We start from the raw sequence: 18,418 nt of genomic DNA, 5'->3' as shown, positions 1-18,418 counted from the left end.
GTAGCAATGTTTAAATGTGTGCAAAAATAGCAACAGAATGGTAAATTTCCACAAAAGGTTATGATTAAATAAGGTGGAATTTTCTATTAGAATTTGAGTGAAAGCTGCGTGCTCTGGTAGTTACGTTACAAACAGGAAGCCACCAATCTGACGTGGAAAATGAACAGATATGAAGAAATAAATTGTTCAACCTCAAGTTAATTAGTGTGCTGTTCTTTTTAAATAAAGTTAACTAGAAATGTCAATAAGAAAAAAAGATAAAGAAGATAAAATTTACTATGAGAGAAAAGAGGAAAGGAAATGAATTCCTGACAGACGCCATCTATCAACGAGACTCAGGCTATCGATATAGTGAGATCTCATCCGGATAATCACGGCGATCTGATCGAAGAGCACCTTACCATATTATAACATGGAGATAGATAGATAGATAGAAAGACAGAAAGAGGTGGTGTATGCATACAAATTGAGGGAGAATACCTACCGTTTTTTGGCCCCAGTTCTTTTTATAAAGTTCTTCCCTTTCATTCAAGTGAATTTCTTGAATCCTCATGGTTCGTTTTATGCTGTCTTTAAAGTAGATTCCATCTACAACGGCCTTCATGGAAACTGAAGAAGAAGACTTTGTCATTACTGTACCACAAACAGCGGATGATAAGTCATCTTTTCCCTTATACTGAATGACGAGTGGAGACAGAGGATTTCTCCCCGCACATGATCTTTCATCGGTACTTCGGTCAACAACTCCTCGAAATATAATTTGGCACGGCTTGTTATATTTCATGTAACAAATGTAATCTGGTTCAATTCCGAGATCAACTGAAATGTTCACTGCTGATTTGCCTTCAACTAGAGTGGAACTATTGGTTGAGTCCACCTGTAATAAATAACAGGAAGCAATTAACAATCTTTATATATACAGTGCCTTCAATAAATTTCCAGACTTTTTTTCGAATGGCCACTTTTATTGATAATACACACATGAACCTCTAGCCCCTTTCGAAGTAATCTCTCCCGGCTGCAATGCACTTGTTGTACCGCTTCAACAATTTCTGGAAGACCCCATGGAATTCCTCTTGTATGAGGATATCAGTGACCCTCGTCTTTTTCATCTCCTCGTTTGTCTCATAATAACTGCCTCCAAGGTTTTCGTTGAGATTAGGGAATAAGAAAAAGTCACGGGGAGCAAGGTCTGGACTATAAGGAGAGTGAGGAACTGTCTTGATGTTCATCTTGGTCAAATAGTCTGTGACAAGGATGGAGTTGTGGATCGGAGCATTGTCCTGATGGAAATGCCACTGACCCGATTTGAAGAATATTAACCTCTTCCAACGGCATCTTTTCCTGAACTCTCTTAAAATATCAACATAGTATTCCTTGTTGACTCTCTGTCCAGTGGGAACCTCCATTATAACAAGGCATGTTCTGCCATTTATTTTTTGTTCACGAGTTCTGGGGTGTAAACTTTTCTGTACAATTAATGCATAAAAAGTCTCAGAAGTCGTTTCCACATGTTAAAACTAGGTAATTTAATGCTAATGTGTTTTATATAAATTACGTGTTATTATTATTATTATTTTTGTTCTCCAGTGTTAACTATTCTGAACTTTTCAAAGAAACTATTTCGAACTTCTGAAAATCTAAAAATATTAGGAGAAAAATATCTTTTGACTATTTTGTAAATTATCTTTTTTGCTGGTTAGCACATAAGTTGAAAAGTACAAATTATGAAAAAATCATATTTGTATAAAAATTGAGAGTAATGCACTTAGAATCTTTTGGCAAGGAAAAATCTTCTACCCAATTTTAAGAAGCCATCTTCGTATTTGAATTTTACTCATATTTATTGATCAGCCACTTGGACTATTTCATTTGCATTTCTACAATTAATCAATATTTTCCTTGGATTGTACGACATTTTTCTTCATCGTGCCTGGACTTCATTTGGAATTCATTTTTAACCTGTGCATTTCTGCATATTTATGTGCTAACCAGCAAAATTATAGTTTTATTTCATTATTTTTAAGTCATGTCAAGATTTCAAAGATGTAAAAAGATATCGTGGCCATTTTTTTCTTGTTCTCATATAACGCTCAATATTACTTATTTTTCAAACTGAATAAACATTTTACATGAAATAAAGCCACTAAAAACTTATCCAGTTAGTTAGAAAAGTAACTTATCTTGTCTTTGATAACATTTATTTGTTATATATTTGTATTTTTGACAACTTTTTCGTATCTCTGTGGATTGTAAAAACAAGCCCATTACTATAATTATGAATCGAATTTTATTATGTAATTATGCAACGGTAAATCGTTAATGACACCGACTGAAAAATTGGGTGTTCGAATCTTGTTTATTTCACAGAAACACTTTCATCAATTTCTCACAGTTGATTTAAAAAAGAAAGAAATAAAATAAATCTAATTTCCTTTCAAGTTTTTTTAGCCATCATTTTTTTTTTTTTTTTACTCACCTTTACCCCAACCAAGGCTTGTTGCCACTTGGACGTATGGAGCTACTAATTGGGATCATGCCTAAGAAAGATGGTTTTGCTTTTACATTACATTTAAACTTCTGCATATCATTACAGTTAAAGAAGCAGGTAACAGGAAGGGAATTCCAAAGTCTAGTTCTAGGGAAGAAGCTACTAGAGTAGAAACCTTTCTGGCTTTTAGGGACCTCAACAGTGAAGGGGTGTGATTTTGTTGCTAAGCAGGTTTATCGGAGATATGTATGTCGAAGGGGCACAAGTGAAACGAGTTCATCAGAACACATTCCGTTAAAATACTTGTAAAACAGGCACAGGGATACAACTTGTGGCGATGGGACAGGGGTTGAAGCTTAGTTGACAAAGTGGGAACTATTAAATTGGAGACCCTTTTGGACCTTATCCAAGAGAGAGAGATTAATGGCAGATGTACCAGCCCAAATACCCTATGCATGGGCGAATGGTGGCCTTGTAGAGGTACAGGATACTTTCAGGTGCGAATAGTCTTCTAGCATGATTGAGGGAGCCCACTTTCCTTGCAGCAGCCTTCACAATGTTTCCAATGTATTTGTTCCAGTTTATATTTCCTGTGAATGTTAGGCCGAGGAGTTTAAAGAAAGAATTCCCAGGTAGGGAGTTATTTGTCATGAATATCAGTGGTTGGGGAATCTTTACGTCTGTATTGGTAAACTAAAATGTTCATGATATAAAAAAAATATTTCCACAGTTTTACTTACATTGACTTTAGAAATAATCGTATTGCTGGATTTGGATACTGATTCTCCACATCGAATGCTTGAAGTGGCTTTCACACTACAACTCACCTGTAAGAATAAGCATAAGTATTGTTAACAGAACGCATGAATTATCAAATTATCGATTGTGATTCAGATGTGATTAGGACATTATTGTGTCTGTATCAATAACAACACGAACGCAGAAAGTAAAGGTAAAACAAATATATTAAGACGAAAAGATGATACATATTTACAAAGGTGCAGTTGTACTGCAGTTGGAAGATTGTCCGGCAGAGGGCGTGTTAAAGTCTTTCATGGAGCAACCGGCACATGCGTCTTGCCTATCCGGCGTTCGAACACAGCTCCCCGGTCTTGCTGACTTGATACCTTTATCTATATCTTGTTCACCCACGTATGCTAATTAGTGGGCGTCTCCACAACAGACATACATGTCAATTGGAACCAAAATGAAAACGTTTATTATTGTATTTCAAGCGCACAAAATAAAACACCAACACATGCTTTTCTTTCTTGTTAAACTCTGTTTGGAATTAGGTAAAAACTGCTAACTTGTTGTACATAAAAAGTAGCCACACATGTTTGTAGTTTTGTTATGATTTTAGTAACATTTAAAATTAATTTATTGATTAATATAAGAAATAGTTAAAGCAAATAAACGTGAATGCGGGGAACAGACTCTTACAAATTAACAGAAAAATCATTTTCTATTTTTCAGTCAGAGCATACACTTGCTTCAGCCTACCACAAATATATTTTTAATGTTCACAATATATGATCTATTTATCTTTTCTTGCTTATAAAATTACTTTTTGGTCAATTTGTAAGAGGTTCACATAATATAATATAAAAATATTTATAGCTCTAGTCCTATGCTATTGAAAAAACTTTGTGATATAAAAACTTATATCTGAAATGTATATATAACAAACAAGAAAAATTGATAATGAAAATAAAATTAAATAAATTATAATATTACAATTCATTGTTCAAATTTTTAATGGACAAATAAATTTTATAATTTATAAATTTTATAATACTTTGGAATTTTTGATGGATTAGTTAATTTTGTAATTAATTCAAATTTTATTTTCATCATCAATTTTTCTTGTTTCATTGATTGCTCTATCTAGTACATTGAGCTTTCTAGTATATTGATAGGTTGTAATATAAAAATCGCATTTATTTTCATTATTTTAATTATATATACGTGAGAGAGAGAGAGAGAGAAAAAGAGAGAGAGACAGACAGACAGACAGACAGACAGACAGACTTACTCCGTTCGTCACTGGATCCAGATCCTTGGAGATATCGGTGGATTTGATTTCACCCTTCAAAGTTCCAGCAGTGACATTGCTGACCATAATGTACGTTGAATTCACAAACCAAATCGTCTGATAAGTGATAGTTTCATCAGGACTTAATCGTTCGATGTCAATAAAATAGCATTCAAAGATTACGACCTTGTTGGTGGCGTCAAGCTGATACGTTAAAATCGGACTTCTTAGCAATGGTACCGTTCCTAAAAAGAAATAAAATAGAAAATTTTTTAATGACATACAAAAAAAAAAGCCCCCCCCCTCCAAATAAAAACGCTGGCAACATATTTGTATATTTAGTTTTTGAAAATATTTTCGTATGGATCAGAAAAAAAAAAAAAAAAAAACTTTAGTATTATTTGGATTTTTTGGACTACTGCTCTCATCTTGAAATTCATTTTCACAATGTTTCGGTCGATGTAACATCCAACCTTCTTTAGGTGTATGTTGTCAAACTTGAGAAACTTTCTCTTGACTTAGGAATCTACACAGAATTTCGAACAAGACATTAATCCACTGGGGTAAGATGCCCCCGTTCTCCCGCCATAGCAAGGTAGAAATCTATATAACTCGCAATTGTATTCTGGATATTGCTCACACTGAGGATTGAACCTTTAAGCGAGTGTAACTTACAACTAAATTTTACCAAGTACTTTATATACTATGCCACGGATCTGCAAGATGATAAAGTACTTGGAAAATTCAAAAACTACAAAACAAAAAAAAAATTACACAATTCTGGAGATGGAAGGTTCAATCCTCTGTGCAGGTGACACTCACAATATAATTGCGAATGACTTAAGATGTTTACCCAGTCATGGTTGATGGAATTAAATAAAGGTTTCAGTTGAAATTCCGTACATATGTTTCAGAGTTTCATGGTTGATGGATTAAATAAAGGTTTCAGTTGAAATTCCGTACATATGTTTCCGAGTTCAACAGAAAGATTCCAAAGTTCGATAAGACGGTTTCCGAGTTTGTTACCCCCGAAGAAGTTCAGAAATCACATCAACTGAAACGTAAACATGACACTCAAGATGGACACAATAGTCTGAAAAATCCAAACAATACGAATAATCAATCTTCACCTCAAAAATTCAGAAATACTATAGAAAAAAGCATAATAAATAGTAGTTTTTTTAATATACTACTGAGTCAACATTTACTAAGGTCAAAAGCTACTTGAGAATAAGGGTTTATGAGATTGTCAGTTGGGTGATGGTTTGTATTGTTTGAATTACTTGTGAGAATAACACTCAAAGTGTTCCAACCGTTTTCAAGTGGATCCTCTCGAACTTGGGACTCTTTCTGTTGAGCGAAAAACATGTACGGAATTTCAAATCGAATCCTTTATTATATTCACGGTGGTAGCATGTTCTCGTTCTGTCAGTCATAACTTGGAAAAAGTCTTAATTTGCAATAGTATTTTTAGTATTACACATTACGAAGGATTGAACCATCAACTTGCAGAAGAATTTCGCTTAGAACTGAATTTTACTAAACAAGATATTCACACACTGACAGAGAGCAAGATATTCTAACACTGACAAACAGCAAGATATTCACACACTGACAAACAGCAAGATATTCTCACACTGACAAACAGCAAGATATTCTCACACTGACAAACAGCAAGATATTCTCACACTGACAAACAGCAAGATATTCACACACTGACAGACAGCAAGATATTCTCACACTGATAAACAGCAAGATATTCTCACACTGACAAACAGCAAGATATTCTCACACTGACAGACAGCAAGATATTCACACACTGACAGACAGCAAGATATTCACACACTGACAAACAGCAAGATATTCACACACTGACGAACAGCCAGATATTCACACACTGACAAACAGCAAGATATTCACACACTGACAAACAGCAAGATATTCTCACACTGACAAACAGCAATATATTCACACACTGACAGACAGCAAGATATTCTCACACTGACAAACAGCAAGATAGTTATACACTGACAGACAGCAAGATATTCATACACTGACAAACAGCAAGATATTCTCACACTGACAAACAGCAAGATATTCACACACTGACAAACAGCAAGATATTCACACACTGACAAACAGCAAGATATTCTCACACTGACAAACAGCAAGATATTCTCACACTGACAAACAGCAAGATATTCTCACACTGACAGACAGCAAGATATTCTCACACTGACAAACAGCAAGATATTCACACACTGACAAACAGCAAGATGTTCACACACTGACAGACAGCAAGATATTCTCACACTGAGAAACAGCAAGATATTCACACACTGACAAACAGCAAGATATTCTCACACTGACAAACAGCAAGATATTCACACACTGCCAAACAGCAAGATATTCACACACTGACAAACAGCAAGATATTCACACACTGACAGACAGCAAGATATTCTCACACTGACAAACAGCAAGATGTTCACACACTGACAGACAGCAAGATATTCTCACACTGAGAAACAGCAAGATATTCACACACTGACAAACAGCAAGATATTCTCACACTGACAAACAGCAAGATATTCACACACTGACAAACAGCAAGATATTCACACACTGACAAACAGCAAGATATTCACACACTGACAGACAGCAAGATATTCACACACTGACAGACAGCAAGATATTCACACACTGACAGACAGCAAGATATTCTCACACTGACAAACAGCAAGATATTCTCACACTGACAAACAGCAAGATATTCTCACACTGAGAAACAGAAAGATATTCGCACACTGACAGACAGCAAGATATTCACACACTGACAAACAGCAAGATATTCACACACTGACAAACAGCAAGATAGTTATACACTGACAAACAGCAAGATATTCTCACACTGACAAACAGCAAGATATTCACACACTGACAAACAGCAAGATATTCTCACACTGAGAAACAGAAAGATATTCTCACACTGACAAACAGCAAGATATTCACACACTGAGAAACAGCAAGATATTCACACACTGACAAACAGCAAGATATTCTCACACTGACAAACAGCAAGATATTCTCACACTGAGAAACAGCAAGATATTCACACACTAACAAAGAGCAAGATATTCACACACTGACAAAGAGCAAGATATTCACACACTGACAAACAGCAAGATATTCACACACTGACAAACAGCAAGATATTCTCACACTGACAAACAGCAAGATGTTCTCACACTGACGAGGGCCAAAATTTCTTGAATTCACACATTTCCCTCAGCATCAAAACCAACAGAGTATAGACCATTGTAGAGATGACTTATTTTCTGTTGATTAAGGTAGTTTACTGATCCTCTGCAATTCCAGTAGGTTCACCCTCTCAAGCTTTAAATTCTCTCTTTGAGAAGGGATTTTATTTGCTAATCGTCTGAACTCCCCTGATCGGGGAAATTCGATGAGGCTCCACAGGGATTCTTTGCAGGTCAGTGCTCTTTCTCTAGGGCACTGACTCTTCAAATCCCACTTTTCAACTCTTGTGTTACATCATTGTGGGAGGGAGTTAAACAGTGACAAATTAAAAGTGAGCAAATACACACACACAATGCCACACTGCCTATGACTCACACATGCATATTCACAATAACCGCAAACAAACATATAGATACATACACACTTCCAACACGTAATTTCTTCTACACTGCAAGCATTTCACAAACATAAGAACTTTTCATTTTTCTAACAAACTATTCACCAAAGCATACCTTTAACGTCAGTGTCAATTCATTCATATTGTATGCATTCTTTGGACTACTGTACCCATCTAGAGTGTTATTTCCACAATGCTTCGGTTGATGTAACTTTCGACCTTCTTCAAGTGTATCTTGTCAAACTCAGGGATCTTTCTGTCAAACTCGGGAATCTTTCTGTCAAACTCGGGAATATGCACAGAATTTTAAACAGAATCCTTTATTTAATTCACGAGAGTAGCATATTCCTGTTTTGTCAGCCCTGGCTAGGTAGAGGTTTTTACAAGGACCCGTAGCATGATAAATAAAGGTAAAATCCAGTTGTAAATTTACACTCTTCTGGAGGTTGAAAGTTCAATTCTCAAAGCGAGCGATATTCAAAATACATTTGCTAATTACTTAGGACTTCTATCCAGTTATGGCTGATGGAATGAGAGCATGCTACCCCTGTGGATTAAATGAAGTTTTGTTTTCGGAACTCCATACAGACTCCCAAGTTCGATAGAAAATTTCTTGAGTTCAACAAGATACACCTGAACAATGTTGGAGGTTACATCGGTTGAAACGTTGTGAAAATTACACTCAAGATGAGAACAGTAGTCTGATGAATTCAAATAATACAATTAATTAATTCTCATATCAAAAAGTCAAACATGTAGCGTAAATTTATGAATATATGTTTTGCTTGTTAACCTATGTTTCTTCTCATCCACAAAAATCATTTTTTGTCCATTTGTGTCTTTCGTCACTTTAAAACATTTTAAATTGTCAGCATCAATCTGGGTACACTACCAAAGATTGCTGTCATCGATAACCAGCCAGGATCTACACTATGATTTTTTCTGACTTACCACGACAACTGATAGTTTCAGTAGTAGTTGGCACGGTTTCAGTAGTAGTTGGCACGGTTTCAGTAGTAGTTGGCACAGCTGCAGTACTAGTTGGCACAGTTGCAGTAGTAGTTGCCACAGTTTCAGAAGTAGTTGGCACAGCTGAAGTAGTAGTTGGCACAGTTTCAGAAGTAGTTAGCACAGTTGCAGTAGTAGTTGGCACAGCTGCAGTACTAGTTGGCACAGCTGCAGTACTAGTTGGCACAGTTGCAGTAGTAGTTGGCACAGTTGCAGTAGTAGTTGGCACAGTTTCAGAAGTAGTTAGCACAGCTGAAGTAGTAGTTGGCACAGTTGTAGTAATAGTTGACACAGCTGCAGTTGTAGTTTCCACAGCTGCAATAGTAGTTTCAACTATTGCAGTAGCAGTTGGCACAGCTGCAGTAGTAGTTTCCACAGCTGCAGTAGTAGTTTCCACAGCTGCAGTAGTTTCATTTCTGGTAGTTGTATCTGAAGGCATGGTAACTCTTGTGGTTGTTTGGGTATCCTGACTTGTAGCTGTGTTTTCTGTTGTAATCTCGGCTGTTGTAGTAGCTGGAACAGAGATAATAATATTAGTTGTTGCTTTTATGGGGGGGGGGTATTTACGGCATATAAACACTTATTAGACAATCAAATGTTGAAAAATGATATCTATTGTATCGTTGAATACAAGTTGTTATTTTTATCCTGTTAATTATGGGTTGTTGATTCATTCCTGGAATGTGAAATTAGATCAAACGTAGACTGACCATATAGGTGGTCGGTCTGCATAGCGGTTGTAGCCTGCATTGTTAAAACAATATATATATATATATATATATATATATATATATATATATATATATATATATATAATTATGTTAGCCCCTTTAAGTAACTCGTTTCTTATCGTTGAGCACTTTCGGTTGAATTAAGTCGGTCAATTTAGCTCTTATGCATAGATCATCGTATAACGATTAGTTCACTGTGACTGACGTAAAGAACATTTAAAAATAAAATGTTTAAATTCAACGCTATTTCTCGCAGTCAATGGTAACCGCTTGGATACGGTCTTTGCTAATCGAGCCAGAGATGGCTCGTGTTGCCGGGTTTGGATCTGTCAACTGGTGTTAATTGTGACACCCTGCACTGAAGATTCTCGAAAGGATGAAACACTAGTAGGTATTTAATTATTATAGTAAAATAATAATTATATATATATATATATATATATATATATATATATATATATATATATATATATACAGGGTGGGCCAAAATAAGGGTCCTATCTTTAAATTTGAATAACTTCCACAAAATAAAAGTTAAACTCACCAAACTTTATGTGTGTGTAGACTGACCCTCCTGAGATTTTTTTGAAATAAACAAAACAAATTGTGGCCGAAAAACACTTCTTAAAACTTACATGAATTTATGAATTTTTAAAAATAGGACCCTTGTTTTGGCCCACCCTGTATATTCCTTATGGCGGCCTAACTAAACATCCTTCATATATCTTTGTGGTTCATTTCTATGGACGTCACCTTTTAGTAGTTTTTTTTTTTAGTTTTCTGAATGTTCATCTTCCTTACTTTAAATTTACTTCACCGTTTTTATTTCCTCTATTTCGTATTAATATCCATTTGTCTCTGATGAGTTATTTGATGGCACAATTGACCCTATTTTCCATCAATACAATGAAACACGTGTAAGTTACTCATGAAAAAATTAAATGAAAATCTGTGATTTTAGAAAGTCAAAACAACGCAGAATTAAAAAAAAAAAGCAAAAAAACATTTATTTGTTTATAATCAACGAAGTTTTGGTGATATAGCGCCTTCATCAGTGTTTTTTTTCTTTTTCTTCATCCTTCCCGGTGCCATATTATCACCAGAAAAGTAAAACCCATTCTTTCAACGGTGATATTTTCAAATCCTCTAATAAGGAAGAAATCATGTGACTGGGTGAAATTCCTTATTGAATTTTTACTTCTATGTTAGCGTTGTTTAAATTTGAATTTCTCTGTCATTTTATACGCATGATGTACGCTCACAAGTACAGAACATATAGGAGGTATTAATGTCGCAACTTGTATTTTGTCTTAACAATACAATAAAATCAATACTTACGGAAAGTGGTTTCCAGCAACCGATCGGCAAGATCTTTCGATGCAAAGTTAACTACGATTTCCGCAATGACAATTGTAGCGACGATATCATTCCCAGACTGGAACGTGCCAAATGAGAATTCCTGAAGTGTTTGATCCGTAGTTTCTACTTTCCTTTGCAGGTATTTCGTTGTATGGGCAACCTTCTGATCATCAATGTAGAACTCCAGTCCTGCCTGTATACTCCAGGAGTATTCAATCCGCATGTAGGTCGCCAAAGAGAATTTGTATGTTGATACTGTCCACTGATACCAGCTAGTACTGACAGTGATGTAAAGTTGATTGCGTTCATAGTACATAGCCACCCCAGTGCCAAGTTTTTTGGCCCCTCTGTTGTTGAATATATACATTCCATCGATTGCTTTTATGATTTTCAACCCGAATGACATGCTCACCTGTAGAAAGAAAAGAAGACATATTTATGATTCTGAATTTTTTAGATGAGGTGTGATTATTTGCATTTGGACTCATGGTGTCGTCGATAAAGTACTTGGCAAAATTCAGTTGTAAGTTACAATCTTCTGGAGGTTAGAGGTTCACTCCTCAGTGCAGGCAAAACTGAAAATACAAATGTGAAGTACCTAACAATTCTGTAACTGTGTGTGGACGTGTATATGGCAGCTGTATGCAAATGACCGAAACGTGTGTGAGAAAGGTCAGAAAGAAGGATCACATACGTAGGTGACGTCACAGCCAATAGGAGAAGTCATGCATAGCCAGAGAAAGAGAAATAAAGGTCTTTTGTTAAAACCTCAAACAATGAGTCAAATTTCTCTCCTCTTCCTTATGTTCTTTGCAATGGAGTCTACAAAATGTTGCGTCCACATATTAACACGTGTATAAACGTGTGTAACATTATAATTTTATCGAAACATGGCTGATGCAATGTGAGCATTCTACCCCCCATGGATAAAATTGTTGAAAAGACATGATTCCATTTCCGTTTGATGAAAACCATTTTTCTTTTTTTTGTTGCAGACCATCTACTAGTTGGCTAGTTGTGTACAAATCCTAAGAGCAATAGAAGCCTTCTATCATATCTGAAAGTGACACAATGTTCAACGAGTGAGATTGGAGATGCGCCATGGGACAACTCATGCTCTCTACCAATCCAAGTTATGACAACAGAACCATTGCTACCGCCCTCAAGATGCAAACCCGGACTGTTCAACGCTTGAGGGCACACAGTTATGGTCTTTGGTGTGGTTTCATCATGCCACCTCACATCTTCAAAGTCGGCTTGAAAGTCTAAAGTATTCCTGGATAAGCTGAAGAGTGTGATGATCCCCAGGTGTACTTATCTCTCACTGGTCCCCCTCCTTCCCCAACCTGAACCTGCTGGATTATTTTGTTTGGTCATACGTCAAGAACATCACCAACATAACCTCCCACAACACCAAAGCCAACCTGATTGCTGCCATTCACCAAGTATTTGCTGAGCTCCCACTGGCACTTGTGGAAAAGGCATGCTCCCAGTTCCGGACCCGTATTGAGGCGGTAATTGAGGCTGAAGGCAGCTAAATTATATAGATATCAGCTCTACTACATAATCTAGTTACCTTAATTGACTTTTTCAATAAAAGTTTTAAACAAAACTGAAGTGTTGTTTCTTTTAAGGCAACAAATTTATCGTTCCACTCTGTGTTCAAAATTCCATGCAGATTCCTGGGTTCAACACAAAAATTCATGAGTTCGACAAAATAGAGCTGAAAAAGGTTAAAAGTTCCATTGAGCGAAACGTTTTGAAAATAATACTCAATATAAGAACAGCAGTCCGAATAATGCAGATCATAAACACAATCTTTATATGAATAACATTAGTAGACAATTTGACATGCGAGAAATATTTTGTCTCAACGTAACTTAAAAAAATACCGCTACCTCTGAATAACTACATTTGTTCCCCACTCATGAATTAAACTCTCTAGTAAGGAAATAATCGGAGTGCTTATCCATAACTCCGCCTCCATGAAAATAAAAAAAAATAAAATTAAAAAAAATCTTTAAGATATACTTTCCTGTGACGAAACAAATAAAAAAAACAGCGTACACCAAAAATCATGTAAATTGACCAATTAGTTTTATTTTTTAAAGAAAATCATCATTTTAAAAATAGGAATTCGTAGGAATTACAATGATGTACAAATGTAATATTGCCTAGAAACCAACACGTAGTCTTAGTCGTAAAGTAAAGAATAGAAAAGAACTGTAACTCGCTTTTTCTTTGTAACAACGACATCTGTTTCCTCATTGTTACAGCCGTGACGTCACCCAGGTGAGCTTGAACGTTATTCACGTCTTTCTCGTGATCGTCCGCTTTTTCCTTTTTATAATTTTTTTTCTTAACTGGTGACGTCATTTCACATGCATTTGCATGTAGCCATCTGCGCTATGTTACACAAGGCTGATTTTGAACTCTATTTCTGGAGAGCTAGTTTAGGGATTAATCAACCGATGATGAATTTCAAAATGGCGTCGAGAGATCTTTGATCGTCGTTTTGCTATCAAATTTTATTTTTTTTATTTTTTTTTATTTTAAATAAAACTACTTGATCAGTTTGTGTGATTTTCTTTCTGTCACAAATAAAGCCATATTTTATTTATTTATTTATCTTGGGAGTGGGGAAGAGAGTTAGGGACAAGCACCATAATCGTTTGCCACTTAGTGTAATGCATAGTATTTTGCAAAAAAAAAAAAAAAAAAGTGAGCACTCTAGGCAGTTCAGAATGTGAATATAAAATATATAGAATATTAATATTGCTCTTACTTTCTATCAAGGTAAGAGTTCAAAGCTAAGAAGATTGATGATAAAAAAAACGGCTGGGTTCGAATTTTAGTAAGAAACACTTATCAAGTGTAGTCACACTTAAGATCTATATTATTGCAAATGGCTGGTTGTGTATGGCTACATTTGTTGTCCATTCGTCGATAGAGCTCTCTAGCAACTAAATAATTACCACTTAGTTTAAAGCATAGCTCTTCACAAAAGAATTGGGCATTCTAACGAATTGTTTATTTTTGTTTATTCCAAGAAAAATCTACGATTGTGAGATTTTTGACAGAACCTGCGATAAATGTGGAAAATTTGCAGGAGGAACATTCAGTTTTCCTTTAAACAATGTAAAACTATAAAACCTCTTTAAAAACACATCGCTACAATGTTGCATCCTTGTGCCTGTTTTACAAGTACTTTGATGGAATGTGTTCTGATGAATTCATTGCCCTCGTGCCTCCCAACATTTACAACAATTACAGCTCTGAACTAATTGATGAAATGAAAGAAACTTATGGTGATAATGCCCCATCATATGACCGTGTAAAACGCTGGCATCGCGAATTCAAACATGGCCGGAAGTCTGTGGAAACAGCTCCCAGACCTGGTCGCCCCCTCCCCTTCTGCCATTGATGAGGCATCTGTCCGTCAAGTTGAGGCTGCCATTTTGGAAGATCGGCGCATTACTATTCACCAAATAGCCCAAGATGTCATGACCATTTGCATAATGACCATTTGCATATGTATAAGGTGTCTGCCAGATGGATTCCCAAGTTGCTCACACCATTCCAGAAGTGAGAACGCGTCGAGTGCTCGAGGATGAATTTGGAGATGTGCCAAGAAGATGAGTCAAAGTTTTTCAAAAGACTGATTACACAGGATGAAACCTGGGTCCATCACTATGATCCAGAGACCAAAGCCCAGTCAATGCAGTGGAAGCACTTTTTTTTATTTATTTATTTTTTTTTTAAATTACATTTTCACCCCAAACAAGGCACATTGCCACTGATGTAGGGGGCTACTATTAGGGACACAGGCTACAGAGGTACTTGGTGGGGAGTTGGGCAGCAAGATGTCGGTTCACATTACACTTGAACTTCTGCATGTCAGTACAGTTGCGGAAGCAAGAACCTGGCAAGGAGTTCCAAAGTCTAGCAGTTCTGGGGAAGAAACTACTGGAGTAGAAGGCTCTCTTACATCTAGGGATCTCTACTGTGAAGGGGTGGGATTGTACTGCTTGTCGGGTTTGTCGGGGGTATTTATGTAGAGGGGTACAAGTGCTTGCAGCTCGTCGGAACATACACCGCTTAAGTACTTGTAGAACAGGCAGAGGGATGCTACATTGCGTCGATGGGACAGAGGCTGAAGCTTGGATGATAGTTCAGGACCTATTAGGTTGGCGACTCCCTTTTGAACCTTGTCTAGGAGTGAGAGACTAGTAACAGATGCACCAGCCCAAATATGACAACAATACTCCATACATGGGCGAATGGTGACCTTATAGAGGTACAAGATACTTTCAGGGGTCAGTAGCTTTCTAGCATGGTAAAGAGAACCTACCTTTTTGCAGGACTCATCACCTCCAAAGAAGGCAAGGGTGCACTCCTCCAATGGCAAGGTCATGCTCACAGTCTTCTGGGACCAGGACGGAGTAGTGATGACAAATTTCCTGGCAAAAGTACCACAATTACAGGAGCCTATTATGCTTCATTTTTGAGGAAATTAAGGGAAGCTATCAAAATCAAGAGGCGGGGCAAGATCGGCAAAGGCACCCTCCACCTGCAGGACAATACTCCGGTCCACAACTCGCATGTCGCCATATCAGAAGCACGGGCATGTGGTTATGAAATCCTTCCCCCATCCTCCCTACTCTCCTGACCTTGAACCCTCTGACTTTAACCTCTTCCGAGACATGAAGTTGTTTTTGAAAGGAAAGCGTTTACCAGATGATGCAGCCTTGATTTCTGAAGTCACACTGTGATTGGAGGACCAACCTGGAGTGTTCTACAAAAACGGTCTCCAGAGCTGCATCAAACGATGGGAGAAATGCATAACTCTGGGTGGTTCCTATGTAGAGAAAGACTAATAACTGTGCTAAATTTCGTTGCTCTACTGCTATGGGAAGTGTGTCAGAGGCATTACTTATTGCACGCCCCTCGTACATATTCCCAACCAACCCGACTAGCAGCAAAGTCCCACACCTTCACTATTAAGGTCCTCTACTCTAATAGTTTTTTCTCTCGGGATGCTAGACTTTGGAATATTCGCTCTCTTTGCTGTTTCCCTGACTATATTAACCTGCAAAAATTTCAATGTAATGTGGACAGACATCTTGTTGGTCAAATCCCTAGTCCTCTATTAGATTCAATTCTAAATAGTAGGCCTTTAGGTTCTAAGTAGCAATACTTGAATTGGGGAGAATTTTTAAAGGAACCCTTTATTTGAGGAGAGAAAGAGTAAAATAAAAAAAAAAAAACAAACAAAAAAAAAACAAACAAACATATTTGTCCATAACAAAACTTAAAACTAAAATTCCTCCTTTGAATCCTAAATTGGTTGACTTGGTAAATAAAACAATAAATTTTACTTTTAACAAATGAATACATTTTTATGCCTGTACTTTTTCCATGATATATTTTCATTGTTTTTTTTTTTTTTTCATTTTCTTTTTAAACATAAGCTGTTATAGACATAGGATAGTCTATGCAAACCTCCCTAAAGACGACAATATAGGCGTTTTCAAGTCTAAAGTCAACAAATACTCGTCTTAATTAATCAACTTTTGTCCATTACATTCATCATTCAAAATCCTCACTTGGTACTCCAACTGTAAAATAGTGCATATGAGCGTGTGGGAAAAGGATCAGCAGCAGCAAAGGATGGCTGGCTATGCAGAGATTAGCAGCAGCAGCAGTCGTTGAAAAAATCGCATATGCAAATTAGGAAGTGTGCGCGAGAAGAGAAAGGAAAAAAGGGGAGAAAAAAACGCACCATGTGCTTGGGGGAAAGCAAAGTGCACGTCAAAGAAAATAGATGTATAAAGTCGAGGACGAGAATGGGCCAGCTGTGGCCAGCATGCGGTTGGAGGAAGGAGAAACCAACCGGCTAGATGAACGTGTGGCAGCGAGAGACTTTACGTGTTGTCGAAAGGGGAGACTAACAGTAATAAAAACTTTTGTTAAAAAAGAAAGAATGCCTATTTGTGTTGTTTGTCCTTGAAACGTTGCACAACTAACAATATCACTAACTCTTACACTCGAGTGGCTTTTAGCCTTCATGAGTGGTGAGTCATTAATGAAAAACATATGTCAAAAATCTTGATTACTCTGATAATCTGTAGTGAGGTAAAAGAACAAACAAAACGTAAGAAAAGTTTACTTACACCAAGATGACATTTGGCTGGATTACTCAAACAGCTGTCCTTGAGCCATCCAATGCTTATGGATTGATCTGCGCTTTGGAGTTGGACAGCTCGGATTTCTCCTTTGATTGTGACCAAGGAAACCTTTCCAGATGTAGAAATATTTCCGCCCGATGTAATTAATATTTGACCAACGATTCGGATAAAACGGAAATGCCTTTGAGAAATTTCTCCAACTATATAAAAAGAAAAACAAAAAATTATTATTGCATTAAAATAAAAATTATTATTGCATTAAAATAAAAATTATTATTGCATTAAAATAAAAATTATTATTGCATTAAAATAAAAATTATTATTGCATTAAAATAAGATACGATATTTCAAATCTTTTTTATGATGAGTTCGATCATTTGTGCAAAATTATGATGCTAAATTCTTGGTAGAATTATTTTGATTATTTGAACTTCTGTTCTCACCTTAAGTGTTATTTTCAGTTTTGTGTGATGGAACCTTCGACTTTTTTCAGGTGTAGATGCATATAACGAACTTGGGAATCTTTCTGTTGAAATCGAGAATCGTCACGGAATTTTTAAAGGAATCCTTTATTTAATTAACGAAGATAGCATGCTCTGATTTCGTCAGCCATGACTGGGTAGAATTCCAAAGTAATTTGCTATTTTATTGAACATTTAATTTCTAAAAATGTGTCACTTACAATTGAACCTTTAATTTCTAAAAATGTGTCACTTACAATTGAACCTTTAATTTCTAAAAATGTGTCACTTACAATTGAACCTTTAATTTCTAAACATGTGTCACTTACAATTGAACCTTTAATTTCTAAAAATGTGTCACTTACAATTGAACCTTTAATTTCTAAAAATGTGTCACTTACAATTGAACCTTTAATTTCTAAAAGTGTGTCACTTACAATTGAACCTTTAATTTCTAAAAAATGTGTCACTTACAATTGAACCTTTA

General features: G+C 36.2%; 1 protein-coding gene across 1 annotated transcript in view; it reads right to left on the bottom strand.

The window, feature by feature from the left end:
• LOC145284085 (uncharacterized) overlaps positions 1 to 18,418 on the bottom strand; it is a 473,693-nt gene that overhangs the window by 67,871 nt on the left and 387,404 nt on the right. Inside the window, exons 107-112 of the mRNA XM_080133151.1 lie at positions 17,456 to 17,670; positions 11,262 to 11,694; positions 9,136 to 9,705; positions 4,527 to 4,771; positions 3,232 to 3,318; positions 485 to 877 (exon numbers count right to left, since the gene is read on the bottom strand). Coding sequence (XP_079989277.1) covers positions 485 to 877; positions 3,232 to 3,318; positions 4,527 to 4,771; positions 9,136 to 9,705; positions 11,262 to 11,694; positions 17,456 to 17,670 — 1,943 coding nt within the window. The remainder of the gene's footprint in view (positions 1 to 484; positions 878 to 3,231; positions 3,319 to 4,526; positions 4,772 to 9,135; positions 9,706 to 11,261; positions 11,695 to 17,455; positions 17,671 to 18,418) is intronic.

This window comes from Euprymna scolopes, chromosome 8 (genome assembly GCF_053919585.1).
Source record: "Euprymna scolopes isolate OS-2025 chromosome 8, ASM5391958v1, whole genome shotgun sequence".
In the NCBI taxonomy this organism is placed as follows: Eukaryota; Metazoa; Mollusca; class Cephalopoda; order Sepiida; family Sepiolidae; genus Euprymna; species Euprymna scolopes.
Note: the sequence above shows the minus strand (reverse complement) of the source record. Positions and strands in the feature narration are given on the sequence as shown.